The sequence below is a fragment of the Morus notabilis genome, unplaced genomic scaffold (genome assembly GCF_000414095.1).
Source record: "Morus notabilis unplaced genomic scaffold, ASM41409v2 Scaffold80, whole genome shotgun sequence".
NCBI lineage: Eukaryota > Viridiplantae > Streptophyta > Magnoliopsida > Rosales > Moraceae > Morus > Morus notabilis.
Window position 1 is genome coordinate 206,163 of NW_010368059.1, and position 17,822 is coordinate 223,984.

General features: G+C 35.9%; 1 protein-coding gene across 1 annotated transcript; it reads left to right on the top strand.

The window, feature by feature from the left end:
- Positions 1 to 14,743: 14,743 nt before the first annotated feature.
- Positions 14,744 to 16,401, top strand: LOC112094731 (60S ribosomal protein L35). The gene is made up of 4 exons (XM_024176404.1): positions 14,744 to 14,844; positions 14,965 to 15,100; positions 15,206 to 15,362; positions 16,166 to 16,401. Exons 1-4 carry the CDS (start codon positions 14,841 to 14,843, stop codon positions 16,238 to 16,240), a joined length of 372 nt encoding a protein of 123 aa, XP_024032172.1. The 5' UTR covers positions 14,744 to 14,840; the 3' UTR covers positions 16,241 to 16,401.
- The last annotated feature ends 1,421 nt before the right edge of the window (positions 16,402 to 17,822 follow it).

Consider the following 17,822-nt stretch of genomic DNA (forward strand, 5'->3'; position numbering starts at 1 on the left):
ATGGCTGGGTTGTGTTCACACAAATTTGGCGCAATATTGGCGGGTCCAACCTACTTTTCAGGTATTTTTGACAGAGTTTTGGTTTGAAAGTTGAAATCCAAAAGTGCAATCATCAATTGCATTGTGATTAGTAGGGTTGCATATTCTTGACGATTAATTAACCAACTAGAATCCTCTAACTGCCGTTTAATTTTCCTTTCTTTAGAATACATATCATTCACTGGTAATTCACATTAATTAGTGGGATTTGTAAATTTCATCTCCACTTTTTTATTTATTTATTTTTTATTTATCTTGTCACGAATTTCAAGTAATATGCGTGTGCTCTAGCTAGTACTATATGCAAAGTATATCCCTCTCTTACTCTGAAAAGTTGCCAATTTCAGAGTATGGGACAATCCTGTAAAGTGTAGACCAATTGCCAACAGATCATTTGCAACATTTCTTTCGCGTACGTATTTCTTAATCTTGGAAAATAAACGCCTCATAAAGGCGTCAAATTATGTCGTAGACTCTTAATCTAATGTGAAAATATTGGAGAGATATAATAGGATATTCATCTTCTTTTGTTGAACTAGAAGAGATTTAGGAAGATTAGCAATGTTCTAATCGAGGCTTATGGATATTAATTATGCACTTGCCATCTGCTTGGCTAACTTTACTTTTTATTTTTTATTCTTTTTATAGTTAAGCATCTAATTATGTGCATTATCCTCTAGCTACCAATTAATTATTCAGCGGGTCCTGTGGAACTGATTTTTTTTTTTATATCACGCGTTTAAAGATGTGTGTCTCTCATTAGTGGAAGATTAAAGAGAGACCCTTTAGTTCTGCATTTTTATTCGCTAAATCTCTGAATTGTGTTTGTTTTTCTTTTTCTGGTAAAAAAAAAAAAAAGTGCATTAAAGTTCACTTGCTACACTTTCTCCGAAGTTTCAGTTTTGCGAGTTTGTGCTGCTGAAAATTTGGCAGATACCTTTTCTAATTCTTCTTTCGTTATAACCACAGACAATACCTTATGAATAGTTTATTGATGTATTTCGTTGAATAAGCGCTATAAGAAGTTACTGGTACATTTCCTACATGTGCAAGGCATGCAAGCAAATTGTTTATTCTCTTTTATGGATCCTTGAGTGTGTGTGCGTGTATATATACATGTATGTATATGTTCAATTAAGAAATGCATATAACCTTCCTAGTACGTTAGTTTGATTATGGTGTGTGTTTTATGTTGTTTGAGGAATCCTGATATTTAACATGCATATCGTTATTGCCATTTGCCAATCACCATACGATCGATGGATCCAAATAAATACACAAATAGTGTAAGACAAGACCATAATTCAGGTATATGAAAAAGAAGTACACCATTAAGATAGTGGAATTAAAAATAGAGCTCATTTTTTTTTTTTCCTGTCGGAAAAAGTTGGTTGTGCTATACATTAATGCGGAGACTCCCTAATTAAATTAGCTTTGTAAAAGCCTATTGCAACGGCGCGGTGAAGGCCAGCCAGGTGATTACCCAACAAATCATGGGCTTTACAACTTTTGTCTGCCTAATATATAGGTTAGATTAGACTATTTTGATCAGAGTGTAAGTACACGACGGTCCAACCATGTGTTGTATCTTAATTTGAACTTTTTTTTTCTTTTGTCAGACACTACTAACTATCGATTACTTTTCTGAATTAATTAGTTGGTTGGTGGAAATGCAGAAATATTTTTGTCGTAGAATTTCAAATCAAGTCAAATAAACATATGCGGTTTGTTGCCTTCAATTCATCATTTGCGTTTCGAGAGGTGATATGGATATATCCAAGCAAGAAACAAGACTTAATGGGTAAAACTGATAATTAATCCATTAATTATTCCCAGATATGATCTGAGCATGACGAGTGTTGTTTAATATTGATAAGCTCAAGCTTGATATACGTACGTATATGAACCAAAAAAGTAGTTGAAGAGGTGTGTGACTGTGAATACATGATCTTTCACGGTTAAAAGCACTGTATAACTTCAGTGCCGTGCATTATAATTGAGACCAAAGTTTTACCCAGACAATATATATTATTCCTTGAAAATATCACGAGTCCTATAATTAAAAGAAAGTTACTATTCATGAGAATCAATTATTGACATTCCACATGGAATAATATTGAAAGGGAAGGGTGCAGCAGATCAGCACGCATGCGCAACTGTGTGGTGGGGACTTGTGTGCTCAATCGCCCCTCATTTATATGATATGATATATGCATAATTTTAGAGCTCAAGCGATTTTAGCACGACATATATATATATATATATATATCAATCGTGGCATATAACTTTGAGTTCTCGTGAGGAAGAATATCAAAGAGTGAGTATCATCAACGGACAATGGCCAATGTGATTGGAACTGAGAAAGACTTTTGCATGTCATATTCACTATAGAAGTGGGACGCTTTGTAAGAGTCCGTACACTGTGTTTGGCCTTGAGTCGTGACCTACAAACATGTGGCTACTCCAAAACCGGCTGCCGGTCCCTGCCCACATGCAAATATGTGCTGAAATATCATGAATGTCGAGGCAATACGAAGAAGCAACAAGAGAAAACGACAAAAAAAAGGAAAACGAGGACAAACATGAAACGATAGAACTGAAAACGACAACTAATTCATGAAACGACTAAATATAAAATGCCAAAGAGGAAAAAGGACAAAAAGTGGAGAAGAATAAAAAAAATACGACAATCACTTATATAACGACAAATGATCGAAACGACTTTCATGTGAAAACGACATCAAACGTATAAAACAACAAGAACGAGTAACGACATTAATAGGATGTTTGTTTAAAGTTCATCCCTCTCCCTGATTCTGAATCATAATTTTTTATTTTTAATAATATTTTTTTCTTATAAAAAATTAAAATTTTAAAAATTAAAATCATAATCTGAACTCATAAATCAAACCTTCCATTAAGTATCCGAAAAGCAAATACACATGAAAGCAATAGAACGATGACAAACATAAAAAAAGAACGACCGAAACATGAGATACGAAGATAAAGTAAAAAGTAAAAACAATTATAAAAAAAATTTAAAAGTAAAAAGTAAAAACAATAATTTTCAATAAAACACAAAAGACAAAGAAACGACAGCAACAAAAAAAAAAAAGAAAACGACAACAATGTAATAAACAAGAGCAAACTCGTAAAATACGAAACGACTAAAAACTGAAGGACGAGTTTGAAGAAAATGGCATCCACTTCTTGTCAAAAGATGAAAAACAACAAGTGAAGTAACAAATATAAAAAGAACTTGGCAAAAAAACAAAAGAAGCAAAATTAACAAGAAAACTGCAAAGTGTAAAAAAAATCAATTGTTTGAAGAAAAACAACAATTATTCAATAAACAGTGAATGATAAAAAGCAATCGATCATAGAAGTAGAATAAAATTACCAAGAAAACAACAACAAAGTGAAAAACGACATGAAATTTTAAGACGGTAAGACTAGACAACAACAATAACAAAAAAACGATGACGAAGGACAAAGAAAATACGAAAAGAAATAGAGATCAATGATTTAATAAGACGACCAAAAAACTGATAAACAAAATAACATAAGAACCGCAAAAAACTTCAATAAAAGGAGAAAATTTTAAAAACGATGGAAGTGGTCAAGCTAATAATAGTAAAATGAGAAAATAAAAGAAATAATAGAAGAACAAAGAGATTTAACATGGTTAGGGGTGTAAGAATTGAGCCCGAACCCGAAAAACCTGTCCGACCCGACTAAATAGGTTTTTTTTTTTTTTTTTTAATTTTTATTTTTAAAATTTCAGATTCAAATGGTCCCAACCCACACTGTGTGGGTTGGGGGGAGGGTCGGGCATTCTTGAACCGCAATGCCCCAACCCGGCCGTTTTGATTCCTACCCCCTAGGGCCCAGGCTCGTTCATAAGATTGTTTGGAAGCCTGAAGCCTGTAGCCCTAAATCCCTCGTCCTCCTCAGTCTCTCCTCTGTCCTCTCGCCTCTCGCCTCCCTCCTCTCCTCTTGGCTCTCGGCTTTCGCCTCACTTCACTCACGCAGGCCTCGCCTCGCCTCCTCCTTCTCATTCTCCGTTCCACTTCACCTTAAATCCCTCATCCTTAAATTACTCACCGTTCCTCACCGTTCCTCGCCGTTCCTCACTATTCCTCGCCGTTCCTCGCCGTTCCTCACACTTGCCGTTCCTCGCCGTTCATCGATTCCTCTTACTCTTCCAGATTTTTTTTTCTTTTGTTTTTTGATTTATGATTTATCTCTAAATCAGATCAAACTAAACAAAAATGGGTCTGTTTGTTTGATTTCATTTTTGGTTGATGTCATTTTTGGTTGATTTTTGTTTTTCACTTGATGTCGTTTTTGGTTCCAATTGCCCTGGAGGTAGAGCTCACGGCGGCGACAGTTTGATTCTTTTTCAAATTTCATCAGGTAAGTTCCTTCTTGCTTCTTCCATTTCAACTCCTTTTTGGTTGATGCTCATTTTTCACTTGATTCTCTGTTACGTCAAACGGTCGAAACACTTTGTTAGTGGTGAAACAAACATTACATTATAGGTGGAATTGAACACATGAAAGTAAACAAAAGAAACCTGAAATGAACCGTATGCATGGCTATTTGTTCTTGCTTTTGCCACAGATTTTGAATTGGAGAATCAACTAAATGTACACTGAGATGTGTTTGTTATTACGTGTTATAGTTTAAGATATGTGTGGCTGGAATACAGATTTTTATAATTGATTTATGTCATAATGTATTATCTTGTATGCAATTTATACATGTCTCTGGAAATTTGAATGAGAAAAAGTTATTCCTTGGCCTTCGTCTATCCATAACCTCTTTTTGGCTCGGATTCTTTGGTCTTGAATCTTTCTAGTCAAACCTTTAAGCACCTATGTTATTATTATCCCTTTTTTTTTTAAATTTCTGGAACTTAGAGATGATGTTGGGTCAATCTCACTTCAGTACCTAATTTTTAAAATGTCCTTAACTCTTAACGCTATCCTGATTTATCAGTTTGTTTCAGTTTTTAGACTTATGTTAGTTGGGTGTTAAAGGGGGACAAAATATGAGAGATGTTTTGTTACAAAAGTATTGTGTTTGTTATCGTCACGCGTGTAACTATGTGTTTTATTAGGAAAGTGTTTTATCAAGACTCTGTTATTTTCCATCATCACTGACTGTGTGCATATTTTGTGCACTTTTAAACATCTAATTGATGGAACGGTAAATACTGAAACAAACTAATAGATCGGGTCAAGTTTGGGTCATTTTATATGAACCAAAGCTTGGAAGTTGAGTTCGGACCATTAATCAAAGAATAATGGTAGGGATACAAATATACTTACGTGCATGTTATATGTCATTTCACTTATATGTTAACTCATTACTATTAATTTAACACTTATTTTACTAATTTGTGTGCTAGATGGAAAAATTTATCATCCACCCGACAAAAACTTCTGAAAGCATTTGTAAGTCCTCTGCTGAAACATAATGTGTCTCTATGCCTAAAGAGCCCATTACCTTGCCCACTCCCACACCCAGCCCTACCCCTGTACCTTATTTGGGCACTAAAATTGAAAACGAAAAAGAGGAGGGAGATAGTAAAAAGAGGAAGAAGTCACAAAAAAGTCTCATGTTTGGGATCATTTCAAAATCATAGAGGGTGAGGATCCAAATGAGCCTAGGTGTAAGTGTATCTATTGCGGGGTAACATATGCGTGTGATAGTTGGAGACATGGCACCATTAGTATGAAGGTTCACATAGAAAAGCAATGCAAGAAATACCCATATAGGAACCAAGACAAAAAGCAAAAAACTCCGAGTTTCTAAACAAACACTGAAACTGGCAGTAGTCTTGTTGCTATAGGCTTTAACAAGGAGCATTGTAGAAAAGCGTTAGCAAAAATGGTGATTGTAGATGAGCTTTTGTTTAGGTTTGTTGAAGGTGAAGGATTTAAGAATTTTTGTCAAGTGACGCATCCTAGGTTCTCTATCCCCTCCCGTGTTATGATTGCTAAGGATATTTACCAACTTTTTTTGGAAGAGAGGAAGAAACTAAGGGCTGAATTTAGTAAGGGCAGTCAAAGGATTTGCCTAACAATTGATTGTTGGACATCCTTGCAAAATATTAATTATTTGTGTCTATCTGCACACTACGTTGATAGTGAGTAGACTTTGCAAAAAAGGATTATAAACTTTTGTCAAATTTCAAGTCACAAGGGAGAGAGTGTTGGTAAAGTCATTGAGTCATGTTTGCATGCTTGGGGTATTGAGAGAGTCTTCACTATGACTGTTGATAATGCCTCCTCAAATGACTCCATGATTACCTACTTGAGAAGGAAGATTAAGGGGTGGAAAGGGGTTGTTTTAGGTGGGGAATTTCTGCATGTTAAGTGTTGTGCCCATATAGTGAACTTGATTGTCCATGAAGGTTTAAAAGACCTACATGATTCCATAGCTGCCATTCGTAACGCTGTGAGATATGTGAGGTATTCTCCGGCTAGATTGCTGAAATTCAAGTCATGTGTGGAGTGAGAGAAAATTGAATACAAAGGTCTCGTATGCCTAGATGTCCCTACTAGATGGAACTCCACCTATATGATGTTAGATGCAACCATTAAGTTTCAAGAAGCTTTTGAAAGATATGAAAAGGAAGATGACAAGTTTGTATCTTATTTTCGGGAAGATGAGGGGGAAAACGGAAGATTGGCCCACCACTTGATGATGATTGGGAGAATGTTAAGGTGTTTATGAAATTTCTGAAGACTTTTTATGATATAACTTTGAAGTTTAGTGCCACTTTGAATGTCACTTCAAATTCTTACTTTCATGAGCTTTGTGAGATGCAAAACTAGCTATCTGAATTAAGCAAACAAGAGGATTCAATGCTTTCATCCATGGATGTGAGTATGAAAAAGAAGTATGACAAGTATTGGGAGAATGTTGAGAATATAAATTGTCTTCTCTTTGTGGCTGTTGTACTTGATCCTAGGTACAAAATGGATTATTTGACATATTGTTTCTCTATAGTGTATGATTCTTGCACTTCTGAAACATTAGCAAAGAATGTGAAGGATACTAAGGTTTATAGTGGGGACAAAGGTGAATCTGTGGCTAATGAAAGTAGTGGGGAGGTAGCAACAACAAGTACAACGGAGGCAAAAATGGAAGTAGAAGGAAAAGGGTGTTTGTGGAGCTCATTTGTTAGGAAAATGAAGGAGAAGAATGTGAATGAGTACAAAAATGATGTGGACAAATACTTGACAGACCCTATGGAGGATCCAACTCGGTCAAATTTTGATGTTTTAGATTGGTGGAAGAATAATGCAACTAATTACAAGGTTCTTTCACTAGTTGCAAGAGACATTCTTGCCATTCCTGTTTCAACGGTAGCCTCAGAATCTGTTTTTAGTACCGGAGGCCGCATCCTTGATCCCTTTAGGAGTTCATTGAGCCCCAAGATGGTGGAGGCATTGATTTGTACATAAAATTGGCCGCGTAGTCGTGAGCACATCAACCTTATTGACGTGAAAGATTTTAATGAATATGAAGATATTGAGTCAGGTAATCTTTTTACGTTTTACTTATTTTTTAAAATTTTATTTCATCTCCTTGTTGTTTATTTTGTTGTTCTAAACTTCATTCTAATGCTTTTTTCTGTTATGTTTTCTTCTTAAGATTTGTCAAATTATGTTGCAACACATGAGGGGCAAGTTGGGAATGAATGTGCTATTATTCTATATTAAACAGTTTAGAGTGGACTAAATTTCCTATTTTGTGACTATCTTTATATGGACTGTTTATTCTGGATTAAACTGTTTATTTTATATGGACTATTTTGCTTCTCAATATTTTATTTCATCTTCTTGTTGTTTATGCTTTTGGACTATTAAAAGAGGTATGAAGTCATAGATTAAAATTAATTTTCACCAACCTGAGTAACCCGACCCTACCCGAGGTCACCCGAAAGGTTGCGGGTTTATAGACTTAAGAGAGTGTCGCGGCCCAAAATTTTCTCAACCCGCACTAATCGGGTCGGCTCAATTTTTTGGCTCAACCTGACCTTACCCGGCCGATTTATAACCCTAAACGTGGTAACGTGGTTCGACAATATATCTATAACTACAAATTAGAAAGAGAAAAATAATTCACTAGTAGGGAGTACTATCAAGGAGACTCCATATAAATAGACATTATAGGACACATAATTGACGGAGTTACCCAAAACTAAAATAAAGAAACATCTTAAAGTCAAAACTATAAATAAAGATACTTTCCCTTGTATGCTTTCCTTAATATGGCTCTGCAAGTCGAAGCTCCAATAGAAGATCCAATCTTAGAAGAAGATTTTTTTTTTGTTTTTCTAACAAAATAAAGACATAGAAAATATTGCGTAGAGAAGACAATCGTTAAGAGCGTAAAGATGCAGGACGGAGGCAACAATGGTTAGGGAGAGGAGAGAAGAGGACGATTGGGCGCAAAGAGTACGGCAACCATCAAGAGAGAATAAGAGCCTCATATAAAAAAGTATTAAACATGGAGGATCAATAACTCGTTAGAGTACAAAGCTCTGATACCATAATAATAGTAAACTAAGGGGGCGTTCGTTTCGTGAATTAAATTCGAGTTAGCCTAACTGAGGTTGAGTTTTGGGTCCAGTATTGTGTTCGGTAACCCAAACTTGAATTCGATACTCGAGTATGAATTGGAGTTATGAAACATCACCTACCCCTTGAATTCCAATTACTCGAGTCTGTTCGCTACAGTGCAGATTCTCTGCATAACAGCCTTTTCACATGCGCGTATTACCGTTGCCTGTCATCCCTCATTCTTTTCCAAAGCTACTTACTGCCGGGCTTATTGTTGGGCTCACGAGAAAGGGAAAGCTTTCTTTCTTCTCTCATCATCTCCCATTTGCTACAGTCAGATTCCCTGAGAAAGGTCTCATCTTCATCAGCCGCGGATGTAGTTCTGATTCGCTGGGCTTGTGCAAATCAAGGATCCCTGATTTTTCCCTTCATCGTTCACCCATAAATCCCTCAAAGACCACCCATTTTCTTGATTCTGAAACAAAGAACAAACCCTAGATCCACTCATTCGTCTTCCCCGTCTTCTTCAATTTTCAAAATGGAGAAAATTACTCCGAAGAGAGTGAAGCGGCGTCCTCAATTGGAAGTAATATTAAGTCAATGTAGTGTGAAACATCATTTCTGAGTGGCTAGCCATTGTCCCCGGTAAAGGTGTTTCTGTTGTCGTTGCCGTTGGTGAACTTCTTTAGCAGATCCGTCGTACTCGCGTTTGGGGGTTATCGAAGTAGAGGATTCGCTGTCATCTATAGGATCAAACATGATAAATACTCTCCTACTTATTCCTTTGAGGTTATTTGTTCAACAGATCTCTGTGTTGGTTTGCCTGCCATTTGATTTTTGACGTTAAAAATGATATTACGAATATGTCTTGGCCCCTGATATTGGGATTGAAAGCGTTTGAAGCTTTGTTTAGTTGTGGAAGTGATATAGAACTATTGTGAATAGCTTAGCTTTGCACATTTGGGATACAATCTGTTGGATGGATAACAGGGGAAACAATATTGGCTGTGTTGCACTGAATATGTACAAAGAATTAGAGGGAGAGAATGAGATAGAACATGTATGTGAGGTGTGACATTTGCAATTGTAACAGGGGAACACGTATGCAAGGCTTCATTGCCTTGACATCTGCAATCGTTATCCATTACAGTTTCGCATTTACTTTCAATCTTTTGGACTTTTCTAATTTTAATCCCCCACACCACCAAAAAGAAAACAAACAAATTCAATCTGTGAGCTCCTATGTTCTTGTGCTGAAACGGTGAATTAATCCTTTAAATACCAAATATATTTTTCTCACTCCCCATATCAAACAAACTCAAAACACATACACCTCTCATAATCCATCAATCAATAATTCCCCTTCCTTCAGTTAATACTTATTTGTTTGTGTTGTTGTGTCCCGTGTTGTTACTTGATTTTGTTTGTGGCATTATTTTGTGCGGGATGATGTCGTTGGTGTGTTGTGGTAGATGCCAATAGGGGGAAAAGATGAGGACACGACTCTTCATTGGAATCAAATGCAGAAGGAGGGGTTGTTGCAACACCTCGTAGAGTATAACTGTAAATACCACGGTAGGAAACCGGACCAAAAAACTTTGGAAGACTGGGCTACTGAACTACAGAAACATTTTACGGCAACCAAGGTTCAACAGATGAAATTGCGTCTAAAAGGCAAGTTCGATAAGGAGGTTATACTACGCAAAAACATTGGCCTTGGTTAGGATCCTGTGACAGGCGCTGTGACATGTACGGACGAGTATTGGGATGATTTTGCTAAGGTAAATATCCGGTGAATTCATTTTCCCTTTTTTCATTATTTAGCATCATTCATGACATGTGTTAAACGTAAGTTTGCTTATGTTGTTGTTCTTTGTCACACAGAACAAGAAGTGGGCCAACGCTGTAAAGAAGCAGCCTCTAAAAAATGTTGACATGTACTACGAGGCTTTTGGTAGTACCCGGGCAAGTGGAGCTTTTGGGAAGGGTTTGGAAAAACCTACCACCGAGCATGTGGACACAATTCCCATCTCGGATGAAGGAGTTGAAAGGGGGGCGACATTGCATTCGTTAGCCAGCGACGACGGTTTTGTCACTACGATGCGAGCTGGTTTGAATACTGCCAGGAGGGGCTTGAACGTTGCGTCCTCTTCTAAGGCAATTGGAAAGAAGCCTATACGCAGTTACAAATGACCGTTTGGAGATCCAGAGGCTAAGGCACTCATTGGACGGCCTGTGGCATTTATAGAAAGTAGGAATAATAGCAGAGCAACTAGTTCCAGCGCTACTCAGAATCTGACAACCCTTTATGTTATGCAGCAGTGTCAAGTGCTTGTCAAGGAAATGGATCTTGATGATGAAAATGTTGTAACATTTTTGGAGGCCATTGCGTGGTATCCGCACATGCAACAGATTTTTGTGGATATGACAAAGACGTAAAGGATTTCTTTCGTGACAAGGACTATTAACTCCAAAATGAATCAAACAAGTCAGCCTTTCTCGATGCCTAATCCAGCCATGGCCTCCAACTTCATACAGCCCCCCCCCCCCGTTTGTAAACTTCATGTCCCCTCCCAACTTTTTTCAACAACCTCCTAACTTTGGCCAACCGCAAGTACCCAGTTTTTCACAATAGCCGCCCAACGTGCAACCATAACTCCAACCATTCCAAAACATGACCCCAAATGTTAACCCCCAAACCCCTAACTTTCAATGTCAACCACCCTATTACGTGCCTAGTTTTCCACCTAACTCCGGTCCCTTTGGTGGAGAAACCAATGATGACTAGCTACGGGTTACTTAACACTTTTTCTTTACTAGATAGGGATGAACAATTTTCATAATTATGTTGCTTTTTAACTATGTTGTATTGATTTATTGAGTCGATGTACTTCCAAACAGTAGCCCCCATTTGGTTTTTCTTTCAATTTATGATATGATTTATAAAGTCGATGTACTTGTTGTGAAATGGGCACCTGCCCAGTAGTGACTTTTCAATACTTTGACATAATGTTATTGCCCAATTTCAACCTCTTTTATCGTACAGGTGACCGCTATTGTGACATATTCATCCAATAAGTCATAACGTGGAACGAAGGGCCTCCGAATGCGTCGCCTAACAACACATTGAGCGATGACTTTGATGATGAATATGAGGAAGCTGTCGTTGCAGATGTCCTATGGTATTACCACATCTACATGGAGAGACTCCCACCTCGACCTAAGCACACCTCCGCGTTAACAGGTATTATGTGTGTTGATTACTTGTTTGATGGCCATGATGACATAATTCAGAATAAGATTAGGATGAGCAGTGATTGTTTTAAGCGTCTTAGTTCACTACTAGAACTTAAAGGATATTTGAGACTCATTAGAAATATGAATGTGGACGAGCAGCTTTTTATCTTCCTATACATTATGTCCCAAAGCCAGAGCAATAGGGAATCACATGACCAATGGCAGCATTATGGATCCACCATTTTCAAATACTTTGAGGCTGTATTGGAGGTAATATATAACCTGCGCCATGATTTCATAACACCCCTGAATTTTAACATTATTGATCCAGTCATTGCGGCAAATGGAAGCAAGTATTTGTCATGGTTTCAGGTATTTCATTAATACTGACTCATATGCTTATCGACTTACTTGACGTAATTGGTAACAGTTGTTGTTAATTGATTACAAAATTGTGTTAGAGCTCTTGACGGGACTCACATCCCTTGTGTTCCACCACCCGGTAACCCCGAAGTATGGAGGAATAGGAAGGGTTGCTACTCCCAAAATGTGTTAGGGGTTTGTTTATTTGACATGAAGTTTACTTACATATTAGCTGGATGGGAGGGCTCTGCCTATGATGTGCGCGTTCTTGCATCCGCAACGGAGACGTCAGAAAAAAATTTCCCATATCCACAGCCTGATATGTGAACAATGATCCTTGCTATACATTGCGTTATAAAACAAATATTGTTGGTTCATTTTACTTTTTAACTATGTTGATTGCTTCCAATATGATCGCTTGATAGCACTAAAGACTTGTCCGTACTTAATTATTGATTTGTAAGGGATAATATAGGGAAATACTACCTTGTAGACTCTGGCTACGTGAACAACGATTGTTTCTTGGTGCCATACATGGGGAGCACATATCACCTTCAAAAGTATAGGACAAGACGTGGTCATCCTCAAAGTCAGCGTGAGTTGTTCAATTACACGCATTCGTCCCTAAGGAATGCTATTGAGCGCACTTTCAGTGTTTGGAAAGCAAGGTTCCGCATACTCAAGTGCATAAATAATTACCCAATATAGAAACATGTACAAATTCCTATTGCTTGTGTTGCGCTTCACAATTTCATACATATGTACAACTATAACGATGATCTACTAAACCAATACACAAGAGATGGAGTACCAGTTATTGAAATTAATCCAGAGAATGCAGATCAAGATGTTAATTAGAATCACAATCCTGATCGGGCAATGGAACAGAATCATAACTTCGCAATCATAGACAAATGAATATTTTGAGGGACGAGATGGCTACTAGCATGTGGGGGGCATTGGAAGCATTTCGCAATCGGTAGTTACATATTTGTTTTGTAATTTCGACGACCTTATTAATATGGGTTTGTTATGTATTTGCTCGCTACACCATTAATGCTAAACTTATGGACATTATTTTATTTATGAATGTAGGTGCCTATAGTTTCTCTCTTTAAAAAAATTCATGTCAAAACTTGTTAAAATTGGAGTTATGTTTTTGTCAAAATGAACACCAAATTCAAGTTCAACATTCACAAATTGTCCACGTGAACACACAACTCAAAGTTCAAACACAATTCCAATGAAACTCACTTTTTGAACTATAATCTTGAATTTTAAGATGCTGAAACGAACGGCCCTAAGAAAATAAAAGAAATAATAAAAGAACGAAGAGATTTAACGTGGTTCGAAAATATATCTACAACTACAGACTAGGAAAAGAAAGATAATTCACTAGTAAGGAGCACTATGAAGAGGGCTTCATATAAATAGATATTACAATACACATAATCGGATAAGTTACCCAAAACTAAAATAAAGAAACATAAGTCAAAACTATAAATAAAGATACTTTCCCTAATATGACACTTAGGAAGAAGCGAAAACAAATTAGAATCGAATGGTCGTTACAGAAAATTAGAAGTGAAGCGATCATAAAAATATAATAATAATAACGGCAAAAAATTAGCAAAAAAAAAAGGATAAAAAGGAGGATTAGGAAAAATAAAAAACCACTTCGACACAATAATAGATGAAAAACGACAGTAGTGATACAACAACAAACAAAAACGAAAGCAGAATATTAAATGACACTAAAAGGTGTAAACACGAAGAAACAACAACGACATGAGATCGAAAGGAAAAAAAAAGGAAGAATAACACAATTGAAAACGACAAAAAAGGGAACGATGATGATGAAATTAATAACAACAATCATCTCAATAAGCCAACAAATTATGGAAGATAAAGTAATGGTAAAATTGACAACCGCGTAGACAACAATTGTAAATTAATGGGTTGTTTAGAAGCTATATTCAAATCCAAATCATAATTTTATTATAGTGTTTTTTATTTTACAAAGAGTTTAAATTTTAAAATTTCTTCTCTTACAAAGTTTCTCTCAGTAAATATGAACCCAAATCATGATTTATGTATACTTCTTAAATAGCCCTAAGACACTACGAATAAACGACAACAAAGTACAAACAAAACGACAAATAACAAAAATTCAAACAATAATAATCAAGATGGAATAATTGATGATAAACGACAAATAACAAAAATAACAATAAGAAACAAGATGGAATAATTGATGAGAAATTCAGATGCATGACCTTCGCATAAAAGTTAAATATAGAATTTCCGTCTCAGTTTTAATTTGCGAGATAAACAAGTTAACTACTAGCTTACGTGGATTTCCACTTGTGTGGGTTTGGGCTTTTCTTCATCTGATTGTTTTCAATTGGGCTCTCAAGACAACCAGGCCAGGCCTCAATTCTGTTCGAGTCCACACGTGCGAATCGACGACGCACGTACAACTGCTGATTCCTGCCTCCCAAGATTAGGGTTTTAGGAAGCACAGGTATATAATAACTGCAGCCCCGCCGCTACGAAAATTCAACCTCCATTTCCGGCGTCTTCTTTCAAGTTTCAAGGACTGAATCACTCAACTTGATACTCATGGGTAAGAAATAACCAGATCTTTGATATTTCTTTCTCCATTTTGTAATTGAATCTGTATAAATTTGAATTTTTTTTTTCCATTTTTTCTTTTTTGATTTTGGGTTGTTTTCCAATGCAAAAGCGAGGATTAAGGTTCACGAGCTTAGGAACAATACGAAGGCCGAGTTGCAGAACCAGTTGAAGGATCTGAAGGCGGAGCTGGCTCTCCTCCGAGTGGCTAAGGTCACCGGCGGTGCGCCAAACAAGCTCTCCAAGATGTAAACTATTTCTATACATCTAATTTTGTCAATGTATATGTATATGTATATGTGTATACGTCTTTAACGTGTTTGATGATTTGCCTGAATGGTGGGATTATGCAGAAAGGTGGTGAGGCTTTCGATTGCGCGGGTCTTGACGGTGATTTCGCAGAAGCAGAAGGCGGCTTTGAGGGAAGCCTACAAGAACAAGAAGTTTTTGCCCCTCGATCTCCGCCCAAAGAAGACCAGGGCCATCAGGAGGCGTCTCACCAAGCACCAGGTACTGATTTTCCTGATTTTCTTTGCTTTTAGTTTGGATATCGTTCTAATTTCTAAATTAATAATAAACTATAAAGCACAATGCTAGTCGAATTGTGGAACTTTCTTGGCTCTGAATGGAATTTAGTTCTAATATATAATTTGTGAAGTTGACACATCGATTATTTGGATTTAGGGATGTGATTTAGTAGAATTTTAAATTCAAATCAGTTTGACATGACATTTGCCTTCTTTTCAAATAAGAAGAAGGTCGCATTATCTTTTTTTTTTTTGCTAATCTGATTATGTCAAATTGTCTTAGGCGCCGGAATTGGTATTAAATTTATATACTGACGAAGGTACAACCATGCCAAATTGTGTATCAATATACTTGCCTTGTATCGACTATTGAATCTTAAAATTTGCTGATTATGTTAGGCTTTAATAGTGTTTATAGGTTAGTGATAAATTCAAGCTCACCTTGTGGTTTTTATCTGTTGTAGCTTTGTTGAGTGTTGTCGTCGGTGCTCTATGTTTTAGCCCCCACTTTGTGATATTGTGTTGTTGTATCAGTTCCTTGCTCATTAGTCCGTTAAATGTCCGACCGATGGGGAAGAAGGAGAATTCTTGATGACGCTTTTTTGAATTTAAACAATCCTTCCTTGATGAGAAAACATTTGTTCTCCTTATTTGAAAAGTCATTCAGCCTTTTTGAAGTTTAAACACGCTAAATGGCAGGAAACTGCTTTAGAAATCTTTTGTCTACTGGAAATTGGAGGACTATTAATCACCAGGCCTAATCTCCAATGTTTTTGTTTTACACAGGAATCCTTGAAGACAGAAAGAGAGAGGAAGAGAGAGCTGTACTTTCCATTGAGGAAGTACGCAATTAAGGCGTAATGTCAGATCCAATTAGGATATCGGTGCTTTTCTTGTTATGATCCATTACTAGGATACGCTTAACAGTCTTTTTGCCGCATTTTTTTATCTAATCATTGAGACAAGATTCCAGTTGAGTTTTTGTGATTCTGTTGTTCAATGATATGCCAGTTCTACTTTAATATTGCTACAAATTGTAGCAAACTATGTCATTTTCCTTCGATCTACTTGATCTTGAGTTTCTTGAGTTTCTATTTTCTTGACAAGTGTCCTTGTGCGATGGAGAGATATTGCAATGAAGTACTCTCTCTATTGCAAATGTATAGAAGTATGTTTCTGAAACGGAGATGCTGATTGCTGCTACAATCACTACTATACTTTATGAAAATGAAAATTTTGATAGATTATTTATTATTATTATTATTGTTAAGTTGAATTGGCTCAAGAGCATATGTATGGATTCAATTCCAGTTTCTGAAAGCAGCACACAATATTTTAACTATAAGAAAAACCTGACTTTCAAGTTTGAAGTCCGACATACTCTTCTCACTTTAAGGCTCTCTGTAGTCTGTGAAATATAAGTATACAGTGTATTTTAATGTTGACATTAATATGATTGTTGATACACTAATATTAGAAAATGCATGTATTTGATTTTAGCACCTACAAGGTTAGTAGTTATTGTTCTATTTTTCCTTAGTCATTGAATTTTGAAATTATGGTAATAGTTAATGGCCGAGGTACATATGTATTAGAAAATAATTCGTAGGCTGTTGAGAAAGCCTAAACTCTCAAAGTCCTATGGCCAATGGTTACTTTTGTTTGTTTGTTTGTTTTATTTTCTTTAATATATGTGCAAAATTATTGAAAAACTTCGGAATGGTTTTCTAAATCATTGAATGTTAAACAGAGACAGAAAACATTCATTGTTAAACAGCAACAAAAAATAACAAAGCTTCAACAAAAACGAAAACGGAGCGCAAGTTACGCAGCAACCTTTACTCAAATGAAAAAAAAAAATGAAGAAAAAACGATGTAGGAACATCTCAATGGTACAGTAGTATATTATTTTACTTGTCGCCTGCTTATTTCCTTTATTAATGTCGTTTTGCTGTTGCTTTATATTCTTACAAAGACCGTCGTTTGGGGTCTGTATTCTGCGTTTTGCAGCTCGAGTGTTAAGCCTTCTAGAGAGCTGAGCTCTATTTTTGGTTTTGTTGTTGATTTTCTACACAGAATCCTCTGTAATTTTGCTCCCTTTGAATCCAAACGTTAAGAAAAGTAAGGATCATTCAAAAGTAAGGAAGAATAGTCATTTTAAACTCTTTTCTTCATTTTTTTTTTCTTATAATTACCTTTCAATGTTATAATATAATTACAATATATTATATAGTTATCATATCTTATAATATGTAATATAATATAATATATAATAAAAATATTATATTATAATATAGTTATAACAATATAATAATATAATAATATGATATAATATAATATAATTTATAATATAGTTATAATTATAATATATTTATTTAATATTCTATCCTAATATATTATATATTATAACGTAATTATATCTTATAATATAATATTAATAATA

Bases quoted from the DNA above. Each gene is read 5' to 3' on its own strand.
- LOC112094731 (XM_024176404.1), top strand. The intron at 15,101-15,205 runs GTAAACTATTTC...GGGATTATGCAG, and splicing joins CCAAACAAGCTCTCCAAGAT to AAAGGTGGTGAGGCTTTCGA. The intron at 15,363-16,165 runs GTACTGATTTTC...TGTTTTACACAG, and splicing joins GGCGTCTCACCAAGCACCAG to GAATCCTTGAAGACAGAAAG.